At 40.8% G+C, this 24,818-nt stretch overlaps 2 protein-coding genes across 2 annotated transcripts in view; one reads left to right on the top strand and one right to left on the bottom strand.

The window, feature by feature from the left end:
• The window catches only part of cand1 (cullin-associated and neddylation-dissociated 1), a 27,773-nt gene extending 19,935 nt beyond the window's left edge, over window positions 1–7,838 (top strand). The window contains exons 16-25 of the mRNA XM_062443440.1: window positions 415–652; window positions 1,488–1,676; window positions 2,433–2,576; window positions 3,662–3,797; window positions 4,462–4,638; window positions 5,671–5,766; window positions 5,899–6,068; window positions 6,182–6,346; window positions 6,906–7,013; window positions 7,189–7,838. Of these exons, the coding sequence (XP_062299424.1) occupies window positions 415–652; window positions 1,488–1,676; window positions 2,433–2,576; window positions 3,662–3,797; window positions 4,462–4,638; window positions 5,671–5,766; window positions 5,899–6,068; window positions 6,182–6,346; window positions 6,906–7,013; window positions 7,189–7,413 (1,648 nt within the window). The 3' untranslated portion in view covers window positions 7,414–7,838. The remainder of the gene's footprint in view (window positions 1–414; window positions 653–1,487; window positions 1,677–2,432; window positions 2,577–3,661; window positions 3,798–4,461; window positions 4,639–5,670; window positions 5,767–5,898; window positions 6,069–6,181; window positions 6,347–6,905; window positions 7,014–7,188) is intronic.
• A 3,043-nt stretch (window positions 7,839–10,881) lies between these two features.
• LOC134004345 (NACHT, LRR and PYD domains-containing protein 12-like) lies at window positions 10,882–23,771 on the bottom strand. The gene is given in 13 exon segments (XM_062443577.1): window positions 10,882–10,912; window positions 10,914–10,950; window positions 10,982–11,004; window positions 11,129–11,302; window positions 11,987–12,160; window positions 12,459–12,632; window positions 14,391–14,564; window positions 15,881–16,054; window positions 16,619–16,792; window positions 17,336–17,509; window positions 20,605–20,775; window positions 21,212–23,000; window positions 23,492–23,771. Coding segments are annotated over 13 exon segments (3,549 nt in total).
• Between the last annotated feature and the right edge of the window lie 1,047 nt (window positions 23,772–24,818).

Raw genomic sequence — 24,818 nt, 5'->3', positions numbered from 1 at the left:
AGGTGACTCCCGTCATGGTGGTCTTCCTCCTCCTCCTCCTCTTCTTCCTCTTGCTCCTCTTCCTCCTGCTCCTCCTCATCCTCCTCTTCCTGCTCTTCCTCTTCCTCCTCCTCCTCTCTCTCCTCTGTCCTCCTCCTCCTCTCTCTCCTCTGTCCTCCTCTTCCTCCTAACTCTGTGTCTGAATGTGTGTTTCAGCTCTGTGGTGACTCCGGTCATGGTGGTCTTCCTCCTGCTCCTGCTCCTCCTCCTCTTCCTCATCATCCTCCTCCTCCTCCTCCTGCTCCTCCTCCTCCTCTTCCTCTCTCCTCCTCCTCCTCTTCCTCTCTCCTCCTCTTCCTCCTCTTCCTCTCTCCTCCTCCTCTTCATCCTCCTGCTCCTCCTCCTCCTAACTCTGTGTCTGACTGTGTCTTTCAGCTCTGCGGTGACTCCCGTCATGGTGGACGCCGTCCTGGCCGAGCTTCCTCCTCTCATCTCGGAGAGCGACATGCACGTGTCTCAGATGGCGCTGAGCTTCCTGTCCACGCTGGCGGTGACGCACCCGTCCTCGCTGGGCCAGCTGAGCGGCGGCAACATCCTCCAGCAGCTCATCGCGCTGGTTCGATCCCCGCTGCTGCAGGGAGGAGCACTCGCCGCCATGCTCGACTTCTACCAGGTACAACAGGGAACAGTGTAGTTACAGATTTTAAACTCTAGATGTCAGCAGAGAGCTTATTTCTGATGTTTGATTCAAACCTTTCTCCTCTCTGGTGTCGTTTAAGTTTCACTACAGGGAGGGATATTCTTTAGATTTCAAGTATCACATTTTATTTTTTGATTCTTACATTTTTTTAGATCTTTTGAAAGATAAAATCACAAACAACAAACATCACAGTACAAAAAAACAAACATCATGACCAGAAGTTTGACATCGTCTACATCAGAGAGTTAAAAAACTCATTTTCATTCAAAGGCCACAAACAGATAAATATGATGTCATGTGGGACGGATCGTTAAAAAGATGGATGGAAGGAAAACTGGAAGAAAGGAAGGAAAGATGGGAGGAAGGGGAGGAAGGACAGATGGAAGGATAAATGAAGAGGGAAAGGAGGGAGGGAAGGAAAGAAGGAATGAAGGACAGAAGGAAGAAAGGGAGGAAGGACAGATGGAAGAAAGGGAGGAAGGACAGATGGAAGAAAGGGAGGAAGGACAGATGGAAGAAAGGGAGGAAGGACAGATGGAAGAAAAGAAGGAAGGACAGATGGAAGGGTTAGTTGTAATGAGGTGGAGTGTGTGCCGGCATATTGAGACATAATTTAGGTATTAAATTACAATCTGTGTGTCTTAAAATACTTCAAATGAACTTTATAAAATATGCAAAAACCCTGAAAAGACTCTGATTACATTACATCTTACTGTGTGTGTGTGTGTGTGTGTGTGTGTGTGTGTGTGTGTGTGTGTGTGTGTGTGTGTGTGTGTGTGTGTGTGTGTGTGTGTGTGTGTGTGTGTAGGCTCTGGTGGCCACAGAGACTCCTGGTTTGGGTTACATGGACCTGCTGAGGATGCTGACCGGTCCGGTTTACTCCCAGAGTGCCGCTCTGCCTCACAAACAGGCTTACTGCTCCATCGCTAAGTGTGTGGCCGCTCTGACCCGAGCCTGCCCCACCGAGGGCCCGGCGGTGGTGGGACAGTTCATCCAGGTAAGAAGACGACACCGCTTCCTGTCGGACTACAGGAAGTCTGGGCTTTGTGTCAAAGCGTCTGTTTTGACTGTTCCTTCTTTCCTCCCTTCCGTCTGTCCTTCCTCCCTCCTTCTCTCTTTCTTTCCTTCCTTCTTTCTTCCCTCCATCCCCTCTTCTTCCTTCTTTCCTCCCTCTCTCCTCCCTTCCTTCTTTCCTCCCTCCCTCCTTCTCTCTTTCTTTCCACCCTCCTCCCTTCCTTTGCTTCCTTCCTTCCTTCCTTCCTTCTCTCTCCTTCCTTCCTTCCTCCTTTCCTTCCTTCCTTCCTCTTTTTCCTTTCTCCCTTCCTTCTTTCCTCCCTCCTTCCTTCCTTCCTTCCTTCCTCCTTTCCTTCCTTCTTCCTCCCTTCCTTCTTTCCTTTCCTCCCTTCCTTCTTTACTTTCCTCCCTTCTTTCCTCCCTCCTTTTCTTCCTTCCTCCTTTCCTTCCTTCCTCCCTCCTTTCCTTCCTTCTTCCTCCCTTCCTCGCTCCTTCCCTTCCTCCTTCCTTCCTTCCCTTCCTCCCTCCCTCCTTTCCTTCCTTCCTTGACTCGAGGACAACAGGAGGGTTAATTCAACGTCACTTTGATTATGAAATCATTTCCTGTTACCGGAGTCTTAACAAAGCCCTGAAACCAAAACATTATAATAGTCTTTATCTATCTATAACTGGAGCTGTTTCCTCTGTGGTGAACGTCTCATGCTTTAAATATGATTTTTTTTTTTCTTCTGAATCGTAGGATGTGAAGAACAGCCGCTCCACAGACTCCATCAGACTGCTCGCTCTGCTCTCATTGGGTGAAGTGGGACACCATGTGGACCTCAGCAGCCAACCAGAACTCAAGACAGTCATCCTGGACGCCTTCTCCTCCTCCAGTGAAGAGGTGACACCTGATCTTTATAATGCCACCCATCAGTTTATCATGTTTTCATTCACATTTGAAGCCTTATACATTTATTTATAGGGATGCTCGATATTGACTTTTCTGCCGATATTCCGATATTCCCCAACTCTTAATTTCCGATACCGATATCACCCGATACCGATATTTGCAGGCTTTTTACACCAAAACTGTTACTGGTAACAACATAACATATCTCCTATTGTTGAATTAACACATTATGCCTAATTTTATTGTGATGCCCCACTGGATGCAAACATAAATGCAACATGGCTTTCCAAATGTAAACCTCATTTCTGGTTTGTGTGTTCGTGTACATGGCGGTGGACGCTATGAACTTGTTAGCCACGGTTAGAATAGCGACCCACGAGTCTAGCGTGTTGTTGTTGTTATATGTCATCAAGCGCGCGCCGGTAAACGTCCCATGCTGCGTTCATGCCGGCTCGGAAATGCTGAAACCTACAGAACAAAAAACATCGGTTATACAAACCCGATACTGATATTTCCCGATATTACATTTTTAAGTAAATATCGGCCATAATATCGGACATCCCTAGTTATTTATACAGTTTAAAGTTAAAGGGACAGTGCATATTATATATATATATATATATATATCTATAAATGAGCCAGTTTAGTCATCTTCATCTCATTTTCAGCTGCAGGTGTGACAGCCGCCTCAAAAGACTCATAAAATACATTGAAATAGGAACAGAAATACTTCATAACAACACATAAAATGCACTAAAAAATTACAATACATAAACATGAACCATAAAAACAGGTTATTTAAATAGGTCACACACTTGATTGCCTCTTAAATTAATTTTAAATGAACGATATGGGTCACAGCCTCTGCTAAGTGTCAGCAGATTGTTCATATATATGAGCTGCTCTCACTGAAAAAGCTGACTGTTATAATACCTATAAGGACAGATTTAAATATAATAAACTTTGTCCATGTTAAATAAAATATATAATACTGCAGGAATGACCAGAAGCAGTGGAGCGTAGTTCAGTGGTATGTTGGTGGATGCTGACCCGTCTCTGCCCTCCTGTGTCTTTAGGTGAAGTCTGCAGCCTCCTATGCGCTGGGAAGCATCGCAGTGGGGAATCTTCCGGAGTATCTTCCCTTCGTCCTGCAGGAGATCTCGTCCTCCAAGAGACAGTACCTGCTGCTGCACTCGCTCAAAGAGATCATCAGTGAGAGAAACAGCTCAAATTCGTGTGTGTGTGTGTGTGTGTGTGTGTGTGTGTGTGTGTGTGTGTGTGTGTGTGTGTGTGTGTGTGTGTGTGTGTGTGTGTGTGTGTGTGTGTGTGTGTGTGTACTAGGTATTCCTAATGTTGTGGGGACTTAAATCTGTTCACACAGTTATGTTATGGGGACTCGCCTGTCTTATGGGGACAAAAAGCAAGTCCCCATAAGGTAAATGATTTATTTTAGGGTGAAGACTTGAGGGCGCGCAGGTGGTTGAGTGGTTAGAGCGCATGCCACGTACGCAGTGGACCCCGGTTCGAATCCCGCCCGGTGGACCTTTACTGCATGTCACACCCCCCTCTCTCTCCCATGTTTCCTGTCTGGCAACTATCAAATAAAGGTGTCTATGCCTGAAAAAAAAATCTTAAAAAAAAAAAAAAAAAAGACTTGATTTAAAGTTAATATAAGTTTAGGGTTATGTTAAGTTTAGGATAAGGGTTAAAATTAGGCATGTAGTGGTTATGGTTACGGTTAGGATAAGTGTCCAGTAAATGAATGTAAGTCAATGTAATGTCCCCTGAAGTGATGGAAACATGGTGTGTGTGTGTTTATTGGCTTTAACGTGTGTGTGTGTTTGTTGGCTTTAACGTGTGTGTTTCTTGTGTTGAGGTTCGGCGTCGGTGTCCGGTCTGAAGCCTTACGTGGAGTCTGTTTGGACGCTGCTGCTCAAACACTGCGAGTGTCAGGAGGAGGGAACCAGGAACGTTGTGGCCGAGTGTCTCGGCAAGCTGACGCTGATCGACCCCGAAACCCTGCTGCCCCGCCTCAAAGGATACCTGCTGTCAGGTACTTACTACTCTCCTGCCTGTCCCCAAAAAATATGGTAACATGTGAAAAACAAAAAGTGCCAGAGAGTTCAATTAGAGATGGGTCATTAAAACCCAATAATCATTCTTGGGGAGTAACTACTACCTTTGTGTTGTGGTCTTTTTCTTTTTTAACCCTCCTGTTGTCCTCTGGTCAAGGAAGGACAGGACGAAGGAAAGAAGGAAGGAAAGAATGGAGGATGGAGGGAGGAAGGAAGGAAAGAAAGGAGTAAGGAAGGAAAAGGAGTAAGGAAGGAAGGAAAGAAAGGAGTAAGGAGGGAGGGAGGGAGGAAGGAAAGAAGGAAGGAACAGTCAAAAGAGATGGGGTCAATTTGACCCGGGAGGTCAACAGGAGGGTTAATGGAAAAACTTGAATTAAGAATTAAGCTGTGTAGTCTAGTATGAAGGATTCATTAACAGCTACTAGATAGCAATGTTCAATTTCAGCCACTAGGAGGAGCTCTAAGCTTCTGTAAACCAACTCCGCCTTTTATTTTAAAGTAGAACCTAGAAGAAGACACAGTGAATTTTTATTCCTGCCCTCGGCTACTTTGACTCGGTAGTAAATTAGTTTTAAAGTTTGGTTTCCCACGTATCCTGGAAAACCTGGAAACTGATTGACCGACTTTCCAGTCATGAAAAACACAGCATCTCTCTGCCTTTTGAGTGAACGTGAATTGTTTAGAAGGTATTGGGCATGCAAACCTGTGGGTGTTTGTTTGTAAGCATGAATGAGATTATTTCATAGAAGTTATAACCATAGACTGCACATCTGTTAAGTCAGACTTCTAGGGGAAGTGGAAGAGGAATAAACATAGAAGCAATGTACAAAATGTAAGGTACAACTCTAGAAAATGACACATCTCCAAAGCATGAGGGATAACTTGTCTGTCACACTGAAGCAACTGAAAATATCTTGTCTGGAAAAGTCCTGGAAAATGATTTCAAGAAAAGAGGGAACCCTGAAATTAATAAATATGCTTCTTCGTCTATTTGTGTGGTTTTTCTCTAGGTTCGTCGTACGCCAGGAGCTCCGTGGTAACAGCTGTAAAGTTCACCATCTCCGACCAGCCACAGCCCATCGACCCACTGCTGAAGAACTGCATAGGTGACGCATCAATATTTGCTCAGTTTCTTCTTTTAAAGAGATGATTTTTTTAACTGGAGCTGCAACAATTAGTCAGTTTAACACCAGATTATTCAGTTTTTGTAAAATTCATATCTTTCTTTTTTTTCTCAGGTGATTTCCTGAAGACGCTGGAGGACCCGGACCTGAACGTGCGTCGCGTCGCCTTGGTAACGTTTAACTCCGCCGCCCACAATAAGCCGAGTCTGATCCGAGAGCTGCTGGACTCCGTTCTACCACAACTCTACAACGAGACCAAAGTCAGGAAGGAGCTGATCCGAGAGGTGAGAGAGACCAAAAGAAGACCCGAGGAACACAAAACTAATCAATCATCAATCGTTGGCTTTCCTGTATTGATCAGCTGATATTTGGCTTATGTGTTTGTGTGTGTGTGTAGGTGGAGATGGGTCCGTTCAAACACACAGTGGATGATGGTTTGGACTTGCGGAAGGCTGCGTTCGAGTGCATGTATACTCTGCTGGACAGCTGCCTGGACCGAATCGACATCTTCACCTTCCTCAACCACGTAGAGGACGGACTCAAGGACCACTATGACATCAAGGTCTGAACACACCTAGTACTAATACTATGAATACTAATATTATGAATACTACTACTACAGATACTACTAATACTACAGCATTACTAGGGTTGGTCGATGGATACCAAGAAGAAGAAGCATCATTTTCTAAATAGAAAGATAGATTGTTGTATTTTACATTTACTACCACTACTATATCTACTACTACTACTACTACTAGAAAACTACTACTACTACTACTACTAGAAAACTACTACTACTACATATACTACTACTACTACTACTACTAGAAAACTACTACTACTACTACTACATTTACCACTACTAGTAGTACTAATACATCTACTGCTACTACTACTACTAGAAAAACTACTACTAGTACTACTACCACATTTACTACTACTACTACTACTACATTTACTACTACTACTACTACTACCACATTTACTACTACTACTACTACTACATTTACTACTACTACTACTACTACATTAACTACTACTACTACTACTACATTTACTACTACTACTACATCTCCTCCTACTGTTAACTTCAGTTGTTGTTGTCGTCGTGTTTTTAGATGCTGACGTTCCTGATGCTGGCCAGACTGTCGTCTCTTTGTCCCAGTGCTGTTCTACAGAGACTGGACAGACTGGTGGAACCACTGAGAGCCACCTGCACCACCAAGGTACACACACACACACACACACACACACACACACACACACACACACACACACACACACACACACACACACATACATATACACACACACACACACACACACACACAGCATCATAAAAGGAAATAAGCATCATTGACCCCTTTTACTGTCCTGTATGTTTGTCACTTGTGTCTGTAGGTGAAGGCGAACTCGGTGAAGCAGGAGTTCGAGAAGCAGGACGAGCTGAAGCGGTCGGCGATGCGAGCCGTCGTGGCGCTGCTGACTATCCCCGAGGCCGAAAAGTCGCCGCTGATGTCAGAGTTCCAGTCCCAGATCTCGTCCAATCAGGAGCTGGCGGCCATCTTCGACTCCATCCAAAGGGACTCGAGCTCCGCCAACATGGAGTCCATGGACACCAGCTAAAAACGTGGACAGACAAGTTCCCCACAATGCAACACGGCACCACCCCCCGCTGCTGGAGCGCTAACCCTGCAGCATGTTTCCATGACAACAGGACGCACACACACACACACACACACACACGCACATACAAACAAACACACACACACACTTGTAGTGACACACCTTCCTAGCGATCGATCGTTCCATGATGCATTGCACTGAAATCAGCTGTTGGAAAAGAAAGAAGAAGACGGATGTACGGCTCACACACACGGACAAAAAGGACAAAAACACAAAAAAGAAAAATTCCAGAAAATATGTTCATTCTGAGGCTTCGAAGCTCCTCCCACTTCCTGTTTGTTTTTCTAGCGAGGTCGTCTGATTGGTTGACCTTCCTGTTCATCGTCATTCTTATCTCTTTTTTTTTTTTTTCGTTTATGATTTTTATTATTTTATTTTTTCCTCTTTTCGTAATTCCAGAACAGGTACTGTAACCTGATTGGCCGCTGCTGAGTGACTGACAGTTAGCGCGTTATCAAAACTGACCAATGGCGGAAAAACAGCCTTCTTGCCGGAGGCTGTGGTGACCAATGGGAGAAGGGCTCGCTCTGTTTTTTTCCCGAATGATGTAGGCAACCTATAAGATGCTTGAGGGGAGGGGGAGGGGGAGGGTGGGTGTGACCACAGTGGGCGGGGTTTTACTGTTTGTGGACCAATCAGCTTCTTTGTTTCCCCTGATTCAATACACCCGCCCTCCATCCCCTTTTCGCTCCGAGGGAGGAGGAGCGACTATTGGACCAGGTCCCATCTGACCAGACCAGACTCCGACATACTGATGATGAACCTGTGTGGCTGTTGCCATGGTAACGTGATGTAAAACTAGCCAGGTGTGTTGGAGGCAAAGGAGAAAGAAAAAAAAAAGAGAAAAAAAAATTAAAAAAATATGAATCTGATCAGTTGGTTTTGTTTTTGTTCCCGTCAGCTGGGCGGCCTCCAAACCGGTTCCAGCCGGTTCAGGACTGGTTTGACTTACTGGTTTGATCCGGTTCAGTCCGGTCTGGTCAGGACAATCCACTGTTGTTTATCGCCCAAGAAAAATAAAAAGGTCCATTTCTGCCTGCCTTCATACTCTGACTCTTATTGCTTTCTTATGACTTTACACTACAACACTTTTCTAAAAGAACTTCAGTCCAGACGTCGTGAAATGCAGCACAACAAGCTACTGACGCTGGAAATGAAACCACGTTCCTGCACATGCTCAGTAGCTACTGCCTTACACAGAACTACTGAAAACATGTCTGTTATTAGTCTTTGGAGCCGTTTCTAAACAAACTAACGTGACCAAACTCTTCATAATGAAGGAACATCCAGGGCAGCAGTGTGAATCAGAGACGTGTTTTTTAAACGTTTTTGGAACAACAACAGAGAATAAGATATATCAGACTTTGATACACACACAATAGTTAGTAGATAAGTTAATTGTTGGTTTGGATCCAAACTATGACATTTATTGACAAGAAGAAAAGAGTGATCCTTTAAACTAATTAAAACTCTTACTTTAATGATGAACAGACACATAGAAAGACTGACAAACATGTTTTATCTACAGAAAACATACAATTCAAGTAATATGAGGACCAAGTTTCAAATAATAAATGACTGCTGGATAAATATGAACTCAAGTGAAAACAGAAATGTGTAAATTGCACCAAATCAGACACTTCTTTCCTGGAAACTTTGAAGAAATTAATAATAAATTGTAAGAATGATGGAGCTGTAACATAAAGCATAACTCAGATGGTTTGTCCTGATGGTCTAAACACAGATTCAATCAAATATGGCTCATTTATACACAGAGAAAATAACTAAAGTAAAAATAGTTACAAGAGTGCAAGTTCATTTATTGCCACAGATTTTTCTGCAGTAAGAATTTCTTCTTTTTTTCCACCAAGAACAAAGAAGAGAAACTTGTTAAAACCAACTTAACACTTAACACTTTACTCAAAACAGACTCATTCAAAAACACATACAGCAAGAAAATAAACCAGAAAAACAGACATAAGATTCAAATTTAAGATGAACAGAATATAAAACAAAAATAATTGGTAGATCAGTGGATAAAAATGAGTTTTATGAAGTGATTAAGTTTGTTTGTAAATATCATCTTATAATGTATTTTAGCGTCATAGTTGTATTACATAACCTTGGTAAGTTACCTGCTTGTCCACATAATTAATACACACATAATATACCAAATTAAAACTGTTTCATATTTCCAGCTGAGACTGTGAAAACTACAACACGTCATCATATTTTCTACTTTGCTGCTCTGACTGTGGTAAAACAGCGACGTCTCACTCTCTCCCAGCAGTAATCCTTCTCCTGCTGATCGTCACAGTCAATTCTCTTCTGCTTCATTCATTAGTTTTAGTCCTCGTTAACTCTCAGGGCCTGATTTGCTAAGATCCCAAATAGTGGGTACTAAATTGCGTGCACGGTGCAATAGATTGCATGTGCCGTTTGCATCCGTTTTGCGGGTGATCTACTAAGAATAATTGCCTAAATGAAAACAGGTGCGACAGGGTGGAGACAGCAGTATTTAAATGGGGGTTTGGGTGTCCTTATCGAGAGTTTGGACGACTAGAAAGCTGCAAGCGCAAAATGAAATGTGATCAGGACGCAAACCTCAGTGCGCTGCGTTAGTAGATCAGCTTGCACATTTTTTGCGGGTGATGTCAAGTTTGCACACGTTTTTACACACGCAAACCTTTAGTAAATCAGGCCCTCAGTGTGATTATGAGATGCTTGATAAATATGAGCCCAGGCTCACAGTCTGACTTATAACATCAACATCAAACAGCTCATGTAGAACAAATCTGTAAAGTGCTGACTTCAGCAAAATCCAGAGATAACTGTTCAGTTTGTAGTCAGTTAAGAGACTTAGGTGAAGACGATAAAATCCAGATCCAGACTCCGGTTCAGATGGATCATCAGGATCCAGCTGATCCTCTCTCAACACTCATGGATGTTCAATCACACTCTGACAGAGATCATCACCATCTGATGAGAGAAGAAGAAAGAACAGAGGTGATAAATGATTGTTTAGTGAGACTCACTTCATCAGCTGTCAGTCAGTGATGCAACACATCCAGTATAAAGAGCAGCAGGGACTTCAGTCCTGTTCAGACCAGAAGTGGAACAGCTGTGCAGCGTAGCTTGCTTCCTTTTAGCTCTCATGTTAACATGTTGGAGTGAACACGTGAAATCAGAGCCAGTGATTTGCAGGCTGCAGTCAGACTGATCTTAGAGCTCTGACAAAGATGAACTGATCAATAGTTTAGTGTTGAAATGAGAGAACAAACACTTTGAGATCAGATTTGATGGTGTGACAGTTTGATGATGAGGACCACTGTCTCTATACATCTTGTAAGGCTGTCAGCTGTAATCCTTTATTTCCTGTAGACATCAACACAACAACAACAGTCATCTTCACATCAACTCAAACACATGATCACAACAAGCTTCTGGCTCATCTGATTGGCTGACTGTTCTCTCTCTCTCTGTCTGTCTTTCTGTCCAGTCCTGAAGCCTGTCACCATTCTCCTCTCACAGCTTCACTGAGGAAAGCAACACTGAGAAGGTTCACCAGGAAATACTGGATCTTTGCTTTGATACTGACTGTGTTTAATACTAAACTGCTGAAGCCAGCACAGACTGACTCCAACTCTCTACTCACCTCAGAGTCTCCAGTCTACAGTCTGGACTCTCCTTTAGTTCACACAGGAGCTTCAGGTCTGAATCCTTCAGCTTGTTCCATCTCAGATCCAGCTCTGTCAGATGGGAGGGGTTGAACTTGAGAGCTGAGACCAGAGAAGCACAGCTGATCTCTGACAAACTGCAGTCAATCAATCTGAATAAAGAATACATGATGCAGATTAAAATCCATTTATAATCCAATCAGATGTGTTTAGGTTTTCAATGTGTAGTTCAACATTACTATGTCCTCATCAATGAGCTTTTCTCTAAAATGAGCAGAGTGACTTTGTCGTTGTGTTATTGTGGATCATCATAATGTCAGCCTTCTACAGACATCATCATAATGTCACCACAACATTCAGACACATATTCATGTCAACACTGAATCCTGAAATGCTGCTGAACTCAGTCATATCTGTAATTAAAGGATCAATATGAAATCAGACCTGTTCATTATTTATTACATGAGCTCTTCTTTCTGTATTTGGTAGTTTAGTAGGTGTGTGTAATTTATACATGTTATTGGTGGCAGTAATCATTCCTCCTGTCCATACTGACTGTAAAGTGGTCTCTTCCTAATACAGCTACACTGTAGGAAATCTTCTTTACCAAAAACTATAATTAATTAAAGTTAATTGACTTGAACAACTAACAGCGGACATTTTCTAAAGTTTCTTTAAGAATCAGTCATCTTTTGTAACTACAGACTAAACTTTGTACAGTAAAAAATGGAAAAAAGACAATGAAGTTCATGGATGTAAGTTATGTATGGACATAAATTAGGTTCAGTTGTTAAACATTAAGATCAACAATAGTAACAGACAGTCAGTGAACTGACCCCAGAGTCTTCAGTCTACAGTCTGGACTCTTCAGAAAATCACACAGTAACTTCAGTCCTGAATCCTGAAGGTTGTTGAAACTCAGATCCAGCTCTGTCAGATGGGAGGGGTTGGACTTCAGAGCTGAGGCCAGAGAAGCACAGCTGATCTCTGACAAACCGCAACAACTCAATCTGAATAAAGAATAAATGAGGTCACTTTAGAAGACATGGTTTTAGAAAATGGAAACAACCAAACAACTGAACCCAACAGGATGAAGGTTAAAAACGGATAAATACAGTGAAAAAGAGCTCTCATTAATATTAATAACAACATGGTGCTATTTCAATGAAGACATTGTGACTTTACCTCCTAAATTATGCAGCTCTACCAATGACTCCCCATCTATACAAACTTATGTTGTTTCAGCTAAACACAAGTAAAAATGTAAGAAGACTAAAACATGACATATCATCTAGTCAATGAACTGACCTCAGAGTCTTCAGTCTACAGTCTGGCCTCTTCAGAAAATCACACAGAAGTTCCACTCCTGAGTGCCGAAGCTCGTTGTCACTCAGATCCAGCTCTGTCAGATGGGAGGGGTTGGACTTCAGAGCTGAGACCAGAGAAGCACAGCTGATCTCTGACAAACTGCAGCACCTCAATCTGAATCAAGAATAAATTATATCAGTTTAGAAAATAAAGTTCAGAGCTGAAGACGGTTTAAATGTAGAAATTTAGAAAATGGAAACTCCAAACAGCTGAACCCAACTGGATGCAGGTTAAAAACTGTCAAAATGAAACAGTGAAAAAGTTCTCATTAATATTAATGACAACATGCTGCTACGTCAATGAAGATGTAGTGACTTCACCTCCTAAACTCCGCAGCTCTACCAATGACTCCATGGATACAAACTCATGTTGTTTCAGCCAAACACAAGTAAAAATGTAAAAAGACTAAAACATCACACATAATCTATATTTTTAAGGCCTACAGGTGCAAAACAGATAAGCAACAATAATAAACGACCTGCATCACTTATAAGAGCTTCATCATTAAGCACATTCAAAAACCCTAAATGCTATCCCATAAAGCAACACATGGACAGTCAGTAGCTGCTGTTTCAACCGTATCACTTTGACCACAGAAAGCAGAAACTGAAAATCTGCTCATTAGTTAATCTGCACTATTTAGGTAGAGACAGACTGAATACAGTAGAATCTGATCACTATTCAGTCCACTTCCACTTTTTTACATCTCGTAGTCAGAGATAATATCTTGTTAACAAAAACAAACAGACAACTAAGATCAGTGTGTGGATTCTTTTCTCAGTCTGTTCCTCTTGTAGATGTGATCTGTAGATCCCCTACGAGACAGCCAGAGTCAGCTGGCCATCCTGAGTCACCAGTCCTGTAAACTGAGGCGGGTCCATAGACTGAAACTGTTCATTTCACGGTTTACAGGACTGCTGCAACTCAAGGCAGCTAATATAGCAGCTAGCATCTATGTTACTTTAAAATGTAACAAATGGTAATACAGTTTAACTTGGCGTTGAAGGCTTCACTCTAAGATGCTCCCTGGATTAGCCAGCAGCATGCTGAGCTAAAGCAGGGAGCGCAATGCAAGACCCCCCTAATGCAGAGTGGGCCGAAAGAAAGACATGAATTACAGATTGACCCTAGAGCCATGATGGGATCCTGAACCAGAAAGGTGGAGGCAAGCTTTGCCGGCAGCAGTGTGAGCAACGGTGAAGCTAGATCAGTGTAGGTGGGAGTCATATTTAAAGGGACCGCCTTGTGGTGAGAATGGCTGTGATTGGTGTGTGACTGATAAGGTGTGCTGGTTCAATCAGTGGCTGTCAGCTGATTACAGCTGGGGCGTATGACTTCTGTGTCCTGCATGAACTAACGCATTGCCTCATAATCGTGATTAATTTGGAAAATCTATTTTTACAAAAGTCATAATTTTGCTTTTGTGAAAAATGTTCATCAAATGTATAGAAATCAACCCCCACTGAAATGATATAGTTAATGAATATTAAAATCCATGCACATTGTCTCTGTGAACTTTGACTTTATTTATTTTATTTATTTGTTTATTTATTGTCATTCCTGAAGTTTAGAAGATGGAAACTCCTGAGCACAACAGGATGAAGATAAAAAGCATAAAATATAAAAGAGAAATAAACTTTTTTAAGAGGTTCAGAGTGAATTTTTCAATGTAGACTTTAATTTCATATGAAGGTTTTAAATGTGCAGCTCAACATTGTTCTGACAGTCAATGGACTGAAAAAGAAAACAGACTTTCCCATTAAGATACTCAGTGTGGATCTGCATAATATCAGCTTTATGTCTGTAGTTTATTATCACCACATCTGTCACATCTTATCAAACTCAGCACAGAAGTAAAAAATGGTGACTGACCTCAGAGACTTCAGTGTACAGTGTGGCCTCTTCAAAAAATCACACAGCTGCTTCAGTCCTGAGTCCTGAAGCTTGTTGTGACTCAGATCCAGCTCTGTCAGATGGGAGGGGTTGGACTTCAGAGCTGAGACCAGAGAAGCACAGCTGATCTCTGACAAACTGCAGCGAAACAATCTGAATAAAGAATAAATGATGTAGATTAAAATCCATTTATAATCCAATCAGATGTATTCAGGTTATAATAATAATAATAATAATAATAATAATACATTTTATTTGAGGCGCCTTTCAGGGCACTCAAGGTCACCTTACAATACACATATAAACAACGATTAAGGTTATAAATGTGAAGTTCAACATTACTACTGTATGTCCTTATCAATGAGCTTTTCTCTTAAATGAGCAGAGTGACTTTGTCATTGTGTTATTGTGGATCATCATAATGTCAGCCCTCTACAGACATCATCCAAATGTCACCACAACATTCAGACACATACTCATGTCAACACCGAGTCCTGAAATGCTGCTGAACTCAGTCAAGTCTGTTAGAGGATCAATATGAAATCAGACCTGTTAATTATTTATTACGTGAGCTCTTCTTCCTGTATTTGGTAGTTTAGTAGGTGTGTGTAATTTATACATGTTATTGGTGGCAGTAATCATTCCTCCTATCCATACTGACTCTGAAGTGGTCTCTTCCTAACACAGCTACACTGTAGGAAATGACTTCAGATGAAGCTAATATGAGGCTTTGACAGTCTGGTAGACTCACCCTTGATTTATCTGACTTAAAGTCTCAGAATATTTAGTACAAAATTCCCTCTTTGAGTTTTTATCCCTCCACTGCAGCTCAGCCAGGAAACACTGAAGACACACAAAAATACTTACTTGATATGTAGAACTCAGACTGCTGAATACCTCATTTTAGTTTAAACTCTGGAAGTCATATTTACACAAGACTGTGGATTTTATATTCCTGAAACATAATTAACTCCTACATATTTGTGTTCAGGTAAATCCTGAAAATTTGTATAACAAACATTTGAAATTTCAATGAATGAATTGAATTAACAATATAGAAAAAAAATCCTTTAAAAAAATACCTGCATTAATTTCTCTGTGTCCCACTGTGAGTGTGTGTGTGTGTGTGTGTGTGTGTATTCTGAAGGATCAATATAAATTATCAGACATTATTTATTAAAACACATTAAAAAATATAATAAAGAAATATTTCTCCTTCATCAAGTGAACTGGGTCCGTTTCAAACAGATATTAGTTGAGAGGATCTTCTGTATACACATGTGACTCTTTACCAAAAATTAAAAACATTGACATTAACAACTAACAGTGGACATTTCTACAGTTTCTGTAAGAATCAGTCATCTTTTATAACTACACACTAAACTTTGTACATTTATGTATGGACATACATTAGGTTAAATTGTTAAACATTAAGATCAACCATAGTAACAGACAGTCAGTGAACTGACCTCAGAGTCTCCAGTTTACAGTCTGGACTCTTCAGAAAATCACACAGCTGCTTCAGTCCTGAGTGCTGAAGCTCATTTCTACTCAGATCCAGCTCTGTCAGCTGGAAGGGGTTGGACTTCAGAGCTGAGACCAGAGAAGCACAGCTGATCTCTGACAAACTGCAGCACCTCAATCTGAAATAAGAATAAATTATATCACTTTAGAAGACAACGTTCATGCTTGAAAGTAACCACTACATACACACAACATAGTATACATGTACATGTTTACTAAGTAAAGGCGCCAATGCAAAGATCAATCTCTGCATTTCAAGAACTGACTACTCAAATAAGAATCATGATCAATTTATAAAATCTGTTTTACAAATCTTATAATTTTGCTGATGTGAAAAATATTCCCTCCTCAAATTCATAGAAATCGATCCCACCTAAATGATAGCGTTAATGAATATTGATGTCCAAACACAACCTGACTGTGAAAGAGAAAAAAACTTTTTTAAGAGGTTCAGAGGGAATTTTTCAGTTTAGACTTTTCTTGTTATATGAAGGTTTGCATGTGCAGCTCAACATTGTTCTGACACAGTCAATTGATTAAACCACTGAAGAAGAAAACAGACTTTCCCATTAAGATACTCAGAGTGGATCAGCGTAATATCAGCTTTATGTCTGCAGTTTAGTATCGCCACCACTGTCACATCATATTAAACTCAGCACAGTAGTAAAAAAATGGTGACTGACCTCAGAGACTTCAGCCTACAGTGTGGCCTCTTCAAAAAATCACACAGCAGCTTCAGTCCTGAGTTCTGAAGCTTGTTGTGACTCAGATCCAGTTCTGTCAAATGGGAGGGGTTGGACTTCAGAGCTGAGACCAGAGAAGCACAGCTGATCTCTGACAACCAGCAGCGAAACAATCTGAATACAGAATAAATTATGTAGATTAAAATCCATTTATAATCCTTTTAGATGTGTGTGAGTGTTAAATGTGTAAACACATGTTCATGTCAACACTGATTCATAACAAATACTTTAAATACTTATATTGATCTTTCTGTGTCACTCTGTGTGTGTGTGTTTGCATTCTAAAGGTTCAATATCAATGATCAGAAATTATTCATTAAAACATATTAAAGAATATAATGAATAAATATTTATTCTTAAGCAGTAAATTGGATCAATTAAAATGGATATTAGTTGAAAGGATCTTCTGTATAGAGATGTGACTCTTACCAAAAATTATAAACATTAATTGACTTTACCAACTAATAGTGGACATTTTCTAGTTTCTTTAAGAATCAGTCATCTTTTATAACCACAGTCTAAACTTTGTACATTAAAAAAATTAAATATGAATAAAAGGAAATTAATTTCATGGATGTACGTTATGTATGTAAATTAATTACGTTCAGTTTTTAAACATTAAGATCAACAATAGTAACAGACAGTCAGTGAACTGACCTCAGAGTCTTCAGTCTACAGTCTGGACTCTTCAGAAAATCAAACAGCGGCTTCAGTCCTGAATCTTGAAGCTCGTTTCCACTCAGATCCAGCTCTGTCAGATGGGAGGGGTTGGACTTCAGAGCTGAGACCAGAGAAGCACAGCTGATCTCTGACAAACCGCAGCCCCTCAATCTTTATAAATAATAAATAATGTAGATTAAAATATATTTATAATCCAATAAGATGTGCTCAGGTTTTAAATATGTAATTCAACATTACTATGTCCTCATTAACCAGTGTGTTTATATCCACTGTAGCAGGCCTGGACTGGGACAAAAATTCGGCCCTGGACCCTGGACCAGAGTGGCCCACTACAATCCGTGCGCAGATACCATGCCGACTCGCCCAATTGATGTACATTTAAACACACAAGCCCTTATTAACACTACTATACTTAGTAGTAGTTTTTGCAAGCCTGTAGCATGTAGGCTTCAGCACAATCCTTGTGTGCCTTACTGCCATTATGCTCATCTATGCGCTGGCCATAATGCTTCCAATCTGCCATTCCAGTAATGAACTGACTTTTGTCAGTGGACTTTGCAAATGCCATGCAAACAAAGCAAAACAACGCATGGCGTTCTTCACTGTATGACAACCACTTTCTAAAGGTGCCATCCTCGCAGTGGAAAACTCTGCAATTTGGGGTCCCTTGTTGATTGTTGAGGGTGATGATTTAAAAACAGCTGAAGGGTGTCTGTGTTGGGACGGCTGAAATAATCTACAGGTGGGCTTGGGGTCTCTGGTAAACTCATCTCCACAGGAGATGATCTACCGAGACTGCTGCTGTCAAACCTGGACATGAAGAGTAGAGAAATAGTGTGGAATAAGTTTACAAGATTACATGCAAATAATGAGTCTGAATGCAAAGAGAACTTTAGCTAGTTGACTAAAGTATGGAAAATAATAGTATAATGATTCTGATTCTGAACAATCAACACTTTTTATAGCTCAACATACTGACAAGTATGACAGAAGAGGAAATACTTGTAATTTTGTAATAGTATTGTTAATATTTTACATGACTATACATATTACTTTTGTAACTTTTTGGTACTGTATTTAACACAAATAGCTCAGTTTGTCATGACTTTTCATGAGCATATGTTTGCTTTACAATTGTCCATCAATAAAAATTAAAATAGATTATCAGACATTTGAGCTTATCTTATTGTTAAAGTTTTAATTTTGATACATAATTTACAGTTAAAATCCCAAGGAATCACAGTATATTGCAATATATTTAATATCTCAATAATACTGTATATACTTTTTATTGTATCACATATCCTGACCAAATTGGACTGTGTACAGAAGAAAGGTGCATGATGATACATAAAACACTTTAATTCTGATTTGGGGAATGTAATTATAGGTTACAAATTGTGAAAATAGCATTTATACATGCTCAAACCACATCTAGTATAAAATAGTGGTTAATAAACGCGTCAATTAATCATATGAATATGGTTATCATGTTCCCATACTTTAGATAACTAGATGTAGTTGTACACTAACACTCCACGCTATGCAGAGTTTGCGATTGTGTCAAGTAATGTTTATTACAATTAACGGTGTTAATTGTTTATCCACAACCTGTTAGCCTAGCACACACCTGCCATCACCACCACTAAGCTCCTCTAGCACCATGGCTGCAGGAGCCTCATTTTCTCCCTCCTCCTCTTCCTGATGAGAGGGACCCGCAGCTGCAGCTGAAGACCCTGAGGCGACACCGGCCCGCGCAACGAACATATTTAAAATATTACCACTCTTCGCGGCATCTTGAGCTAGTGCTTTTTTCTTTTTTTCTCGCAATTTTTCGGCACCACCTTTTCGTTTTTTCTCCATTTTGCGTGCGTGTTGTGCTGCGTCTTTTTCTCTACCTGTCATAACAATTGGTCATAATTAAAGCTGATTGGATGAGGGGGGGGTCTAGAACGTGCATGGGTGGGACTCCTGGGCCTGTGTAGCCCATCATTGGGCCAGCCAGGTAGACAGACAAGTCACAAGCCACTGGGCATCAGTATGCATTTGATGTGTGAGAATTACCATTGCGAGACGCAGAAAAAAAAAAAAAGGCAGCCACTGCCGGCCCATTATTGAACGGCCCACCGGGAAAACTCCCGGTGGCCCCAATGGCCAGTCCAGGCCTGCCCTGTAGTAACCAGAGGGGTCGTCCATCAACACAGAAAAACAAAGCTGGGCTTACTTGAAAAAGCCAGGATAGAATTAACCTCAACTCTCACTCTAACACTTTGTCACTCAAGCTGTTCGACTAACACAGCTCAGCTGTGTCCAGTCAACGTTAACTCTAACCAGGCTGCAATAAACATGCATTGTGCACGTGCACGGAGTACATAAGCAGCCCAAAACAGTCAATTGTTGAAAAGAAGATACTATATCATAAAAAGAAGTGAAAACTAAAGCGATATTCTTCTCAGCAGCAGAACAAACTTGCTGATGGAACTATATGAAGAATATAGTCACCAAAAGGGGAAAACTGCTGCACATGTAAAAAACATGTAAAATAACAAAACAATATATAACAAAGAAATTTGAGTTCTCCAGGAGAAATCTACCTGTGGAAACCAGGTTTCTTATTGTTTTGTGTAGATTAAAATCCATTTTAGTTTAACATTACTATGTCCTAATAAAATGAGAAGAGTGACTTTGTCATTGTGTTATTGTGGATCATCATAATGTCAGCCTTCTACAGACATCAACCAAATGTCACCACAACATTCAGACATATATTCAGTCAAGTCTGTAATTAGAGGATTAACATGAAATGTTGAACCGAAAACCTGTTCATTGATGGCAATAATGATTAATTGATGGCGACTTCTTAACGAAAATGACTTCATACGTTCAGTTGAAGCTAATATGAAGCCAAAATTCCCTCTTTAAGTTTTGATCTCTCCACTGCAACTCAGCAAGGAAACACTGGAGAAACACAAAGATACTTATTTGATATGTGTAACTAAGACTACTGAAGCCTCATGTTAGTTTAAACATCATTTTTACACAGAACAAGACTATGGATTGTAAATTATTGAAAACATTCAAATTCTACAGATTTGTGCTTGCATAAATCCTGAAAATGTATGGACCAAACATTTGAAACTGAAGGATTTGAGTTGGATATGTTAAAAAAGAAGAAGAAAGGAAACAAAAGAAAAGAAAAAAACAAAACAAAGAAAAACTACCAAAGCTATAGTCAGTGAACTGACCTCAGAGTCTTCAGTCTACAGTCTGGAGTCTTCAGTCCAGCAGACAGAAGCTTAACTTCTGAATCATACAGCTTGTTTCCACTCAGGTCCAGATCTGTCAGATGAGGGTTGGATTTCATAGCTGAGGCCAAAACTTCAAAGTGAGTCATTGAGAGTCTACAGCCAGAAAGTCTGTCGTGATACAAATATTACAACATATTAGTACTTGTCGATATTATTGGCCAGTAATGTAGCAGACTGAAAGTTAGCACCAGAGCAGCTTTCTGCACCTCAGCAAATGGTGGTGGACTGTTCAGTGTTGATTTCAGGCTACACTGTGACCTAGCTGATGAGACGCAATGATGGAAAGTAAATAAACAAAATTGCCATCTTTTACTCTGTGTGATAGGAGCTAATCATACTTGTTAGCGACATTAGCCATTAGCCACATTAGCTATCCAGCTATCCACGTAGTTACTCAGCTAAGTGGAAGCTAATGTGTGAACATATATTCACAGCAAAGGGTTTTGTTCAGGACTCACAGTTCAGTTTGTCCTCCAGTTGAATAATTACACAGCTAAACTACTAATCTACTCTGATTTATAATGTTAATCACATCTGGACTTACCGAGCCTTTCTGCAGTTCCTCACAGCTGGGATCAGTCTCCATCGTCCCTCCACTGATGTGTTGTACTTGTTGAGGTCCAATTCATCCAGAACCTCCTCTGACATCTGCAGCATGTCGGCCAGAGCTGAGCACTGGATCACAGAGAGTTTCTTCTCTGATCTGTTCTCTGACTTCAGGAACTCTTGGATTTCCTGAAGTACCGAGCAGTCGTTCATCTCCATCAGACAGTGGAAGATGTTGATGCTTCTGTCAGGAGAGGTATCCCAAATGTTCATCTCCTTCAGGTTCTTGATGACTCTCTGGATGGTTTCTGGACTGTTCTCTGTCTCACCCATCAGGCCTCCTAAGAGACTCTGGTTGGACTCCAGAGAGAGGCCATGAAGGAAGCGAACAAACAGGTCCAGGTGGCCATTTTCACTTTGGAAAGATTTCTTCATGGCTCTCTTCAGGAATTCATCCACGGATAAGTTATTGTAGTCTTCTCCCAGGAAGGACTTCAGTACCTCTGTTTTGTTGTTGGTGTAACAGTGGTACATGTAGACTGCAGCCAGAAACTCCTGTATGCTCAGATGAACAAAGCTGTAGACTTTTTCCTCAAAGATCACACTCTCTGCTTTGAAGATCTCTGTAAAAAATCCTGACAACACCGCGGCCTCTGTGACATGAAGACCACACTGCTCCAGGTCTTTTTGGTAGAACATGATGTTTCCTTTCTCCAGATGTTCAAACGCCAGCCTCCCTAGCTTCAGAAGAACTTCACCGTCAGCTTCTGTCAGCTTCAGCAGACTTTTCTCATGTCCCTCAAGATACTTGTTCTTCTTCCTCTTTGTCTGAACCACCAGGAAGTGTGAGTACAGGTCAGTCAGGGTCTTGGGCAGCTCTCCTCTCTGGTCTGGAGTCAACATGAGCTTCAAAACTCTAGCAATGATCCAGCAGAAGACTGGGATGGTACACATGGTGTGGAAGCTCCTGGATGTCTTGATGTGTGAGATGATTCTGCTGGACAGCTCTTCATCACTGAATCTCTTCCTGAAGTACTCCTCCTTCTGGGCATCAGTGAAGCCTCGTACTTCTGTTATCCTGTCAAAACATGTACGAGGGATCTGATTGGTTGCTGCAGGTCGGGAAGTGATCCAGACGAGAGCCAAGGGAAGCAGATTCCCCTCGATGAGGTTTCTCAGCAGCACGCTGACTGACGACTTCTGTGTGACATCAGACATGACCTCCTTCCTGTCGTTGAAATCCAGTGACAGTCTGCTTTCATCCAGGCCGTCAAAGATGAACAAAACTTTAAAGTCTTTAGATTTGAGCATCTCTGCTGTGATGTTCTGTAATGTTGGATAGAAACGACGGATCAGTGTGAGCAGACTGTGTGGCTCATCTCTGATCATGTTCAGCTCCCTGAATGGAAGTGGAATCAGCAGACTGATATCTTGGTTTTTGGAGCCCTCTGCCCAGTCCAGAATAAACTTCTGCACTGAGAAGGATTTTCCAACGCCAGCGACGCCGCTCATCATAACAGCTCTGATGTATTTCTGTTGGTCAGGTAAGGCTTTGAAAATGTCATGGCAGTTGATACAAGTGTCATGGAGTGTCTCCATCTTGGAGGCTATCTCGAGCTGCCTCACTTCATGTTGAGCATTAACCTCTTCACAATTTTTTTCCGTGATGTAGACCTTAGTGTAACTACTGTTGAGGAGGGGTCTAATTTCTAATTCTTCAGTTCCATCATTCACATGTTGACTTTTCCTTATCAGAGTGATCTTGTGTATTTCTGAATCCTGAAATCCTGAAAAAACTGAAAAATATAGATCTGATCAATTATCAGTGTTTAGATGCATATCTGTAATTTTACTCAGAGAAACCAAATTAAATGTGTAAACAGGGAAGGTGTTAACATGCACAGTTCTGGTTAGTGTAAATCAGTGATCACATTTCTCCTCTACACTGACCTTATTCTCAAACCATGCTTTTCTTATTTAATCTCTGTATTAGTGACAGAAAACATGTATGAATCCTGAATTTGTAATTAGTTTTGCTCTGTGTGTCTGAGACAGAACCTGAATGTGTCTGAATTTAAACAACAGTAAAATGTTAAGCCGTGAAAAACAATTTATTTAGACTTCTAGAGTGCACTTTATGTTAGTTGGACTTTCAGCATAAATCACTTTGTGCAGTGATCTCTTTCACTCAGCTAGAATACTGTAAATCATAACTCATGTAATAATTGATGAACTGCAGGTATCACTGCTTTTCAGATTTCCTCTTTACCTAACTTACCTTTTGGCTCTGGTTGGGAGTTGTGTAAACTCTGCACCAGATCATTCCTGCCAATCTTTTCTAAAACCTTCTTGGTTAGCTGCAGAGCTCCATGATCCTGATATTTCTGAACCATCAGATCCACTGTGTCCCGCCTTGCTGCATTCTCCAGCTGAACCACTGGGATGCCTTTAAAGCCCTCCAGGATGTTTTCCTGCTCCAGGAACCACTTGAAATTCTTGAAGTCATCATCTTTTAAGTTTTCAAGAATATTCAAGAGCTCCTCCTTAAGTTTCGCCATTATGGCCCCCTGCTGAAAATCATAGACATTTTAAATAGGAAGAATATGTATTCTGTTCTCCTCTTATGTCACTTTTTGCACATGTGCATGCTACATGAAGGTCATCTAGTGTTTGAACAAACAGGTCAAATGACTTATTTTTTTTATAGCTTCAGTTGTTCACCACAAAAATCAAAATCCAAAAATCTGAAACTGAAAAAAATGGACCTTTAATTGAAAAAATAAATATATAGATTTGAAACTGTAAAAAGAAAAGATTTGGATGAAAATAAGTAATTTATTCAAAATAAAATAATGAATTTAAAACCTGATGAAGAAAACATATGACCTTGATTTAGCAATGGCAGTGATAGTAGTACCACTGACAGCAGCATTAATACTAGTTGCACTTATTGTTACAAAACAGTAACAGTAATACTAACACAAGTGAATCAGTAACTCTGAGAGTGAACTCAGAACACAAGATTCAAGACAAACTAGTCTGTACAGTCAACACACCCAGCACTGAGAGAAAAGGAAGTTTTCTTTTGCTTAAACATATTTTAAACTCTGCCACCTTCACACAGCTTTTCTTCTCCTCGACTCAAACATGAAGCTGAAACTATGTGGTATTAACAATCATCCAGACGCTCAGGACGCAGAAACCAGAAAAAGGAAACGTTTGAAGACGTCAATGCTGTAATTTCATATTTTTCTGACAGTTTAATCAACCAAACAATCCGAAATCATTAGATTGATCAACAATGAAAGTAATCATTATTTTCAACACTAAAATCAACACTCACCAGCTTCAGACTTGCTGTTTTCCTCCTTCAGCTCTGTTTGATCCTGAAAAGACTGAAGACTTTCAGCTTTACTCCCTACCTGTTTACTCCTCCCTCCTTCTTTACTCAAAGTCACCTGTGTCTGTGTGTGTGTCTGTGTGTGTGTCTGTGTGTGTGACTGTGTGTGTGTGTGTGTGTGTGTGGGTGTGTGTGTCTCTGTGTTTGTCTCTGTGTGTGTGTGTGTGTGTGTGTGTGTGTGTGTGTGTGTGTGTGTGTGTGTGTG

This window comes from Scomber scombrus, chromosome 22 (assembly GCF_963691925.1).
Source record: "Scomber scombrus chromosome 22, fScoSco1.1, whole genome shotgun sequence".
Taxonomy (NCBI): Eukaryota; Metazoa; Chordata; class Actinopteri; order Scombriformes; family Scombridae; genus Scomber; species Scomber scombrus.
This window is presented reverse-complemented; position numbering and strand designations above follow the sequence as displayed.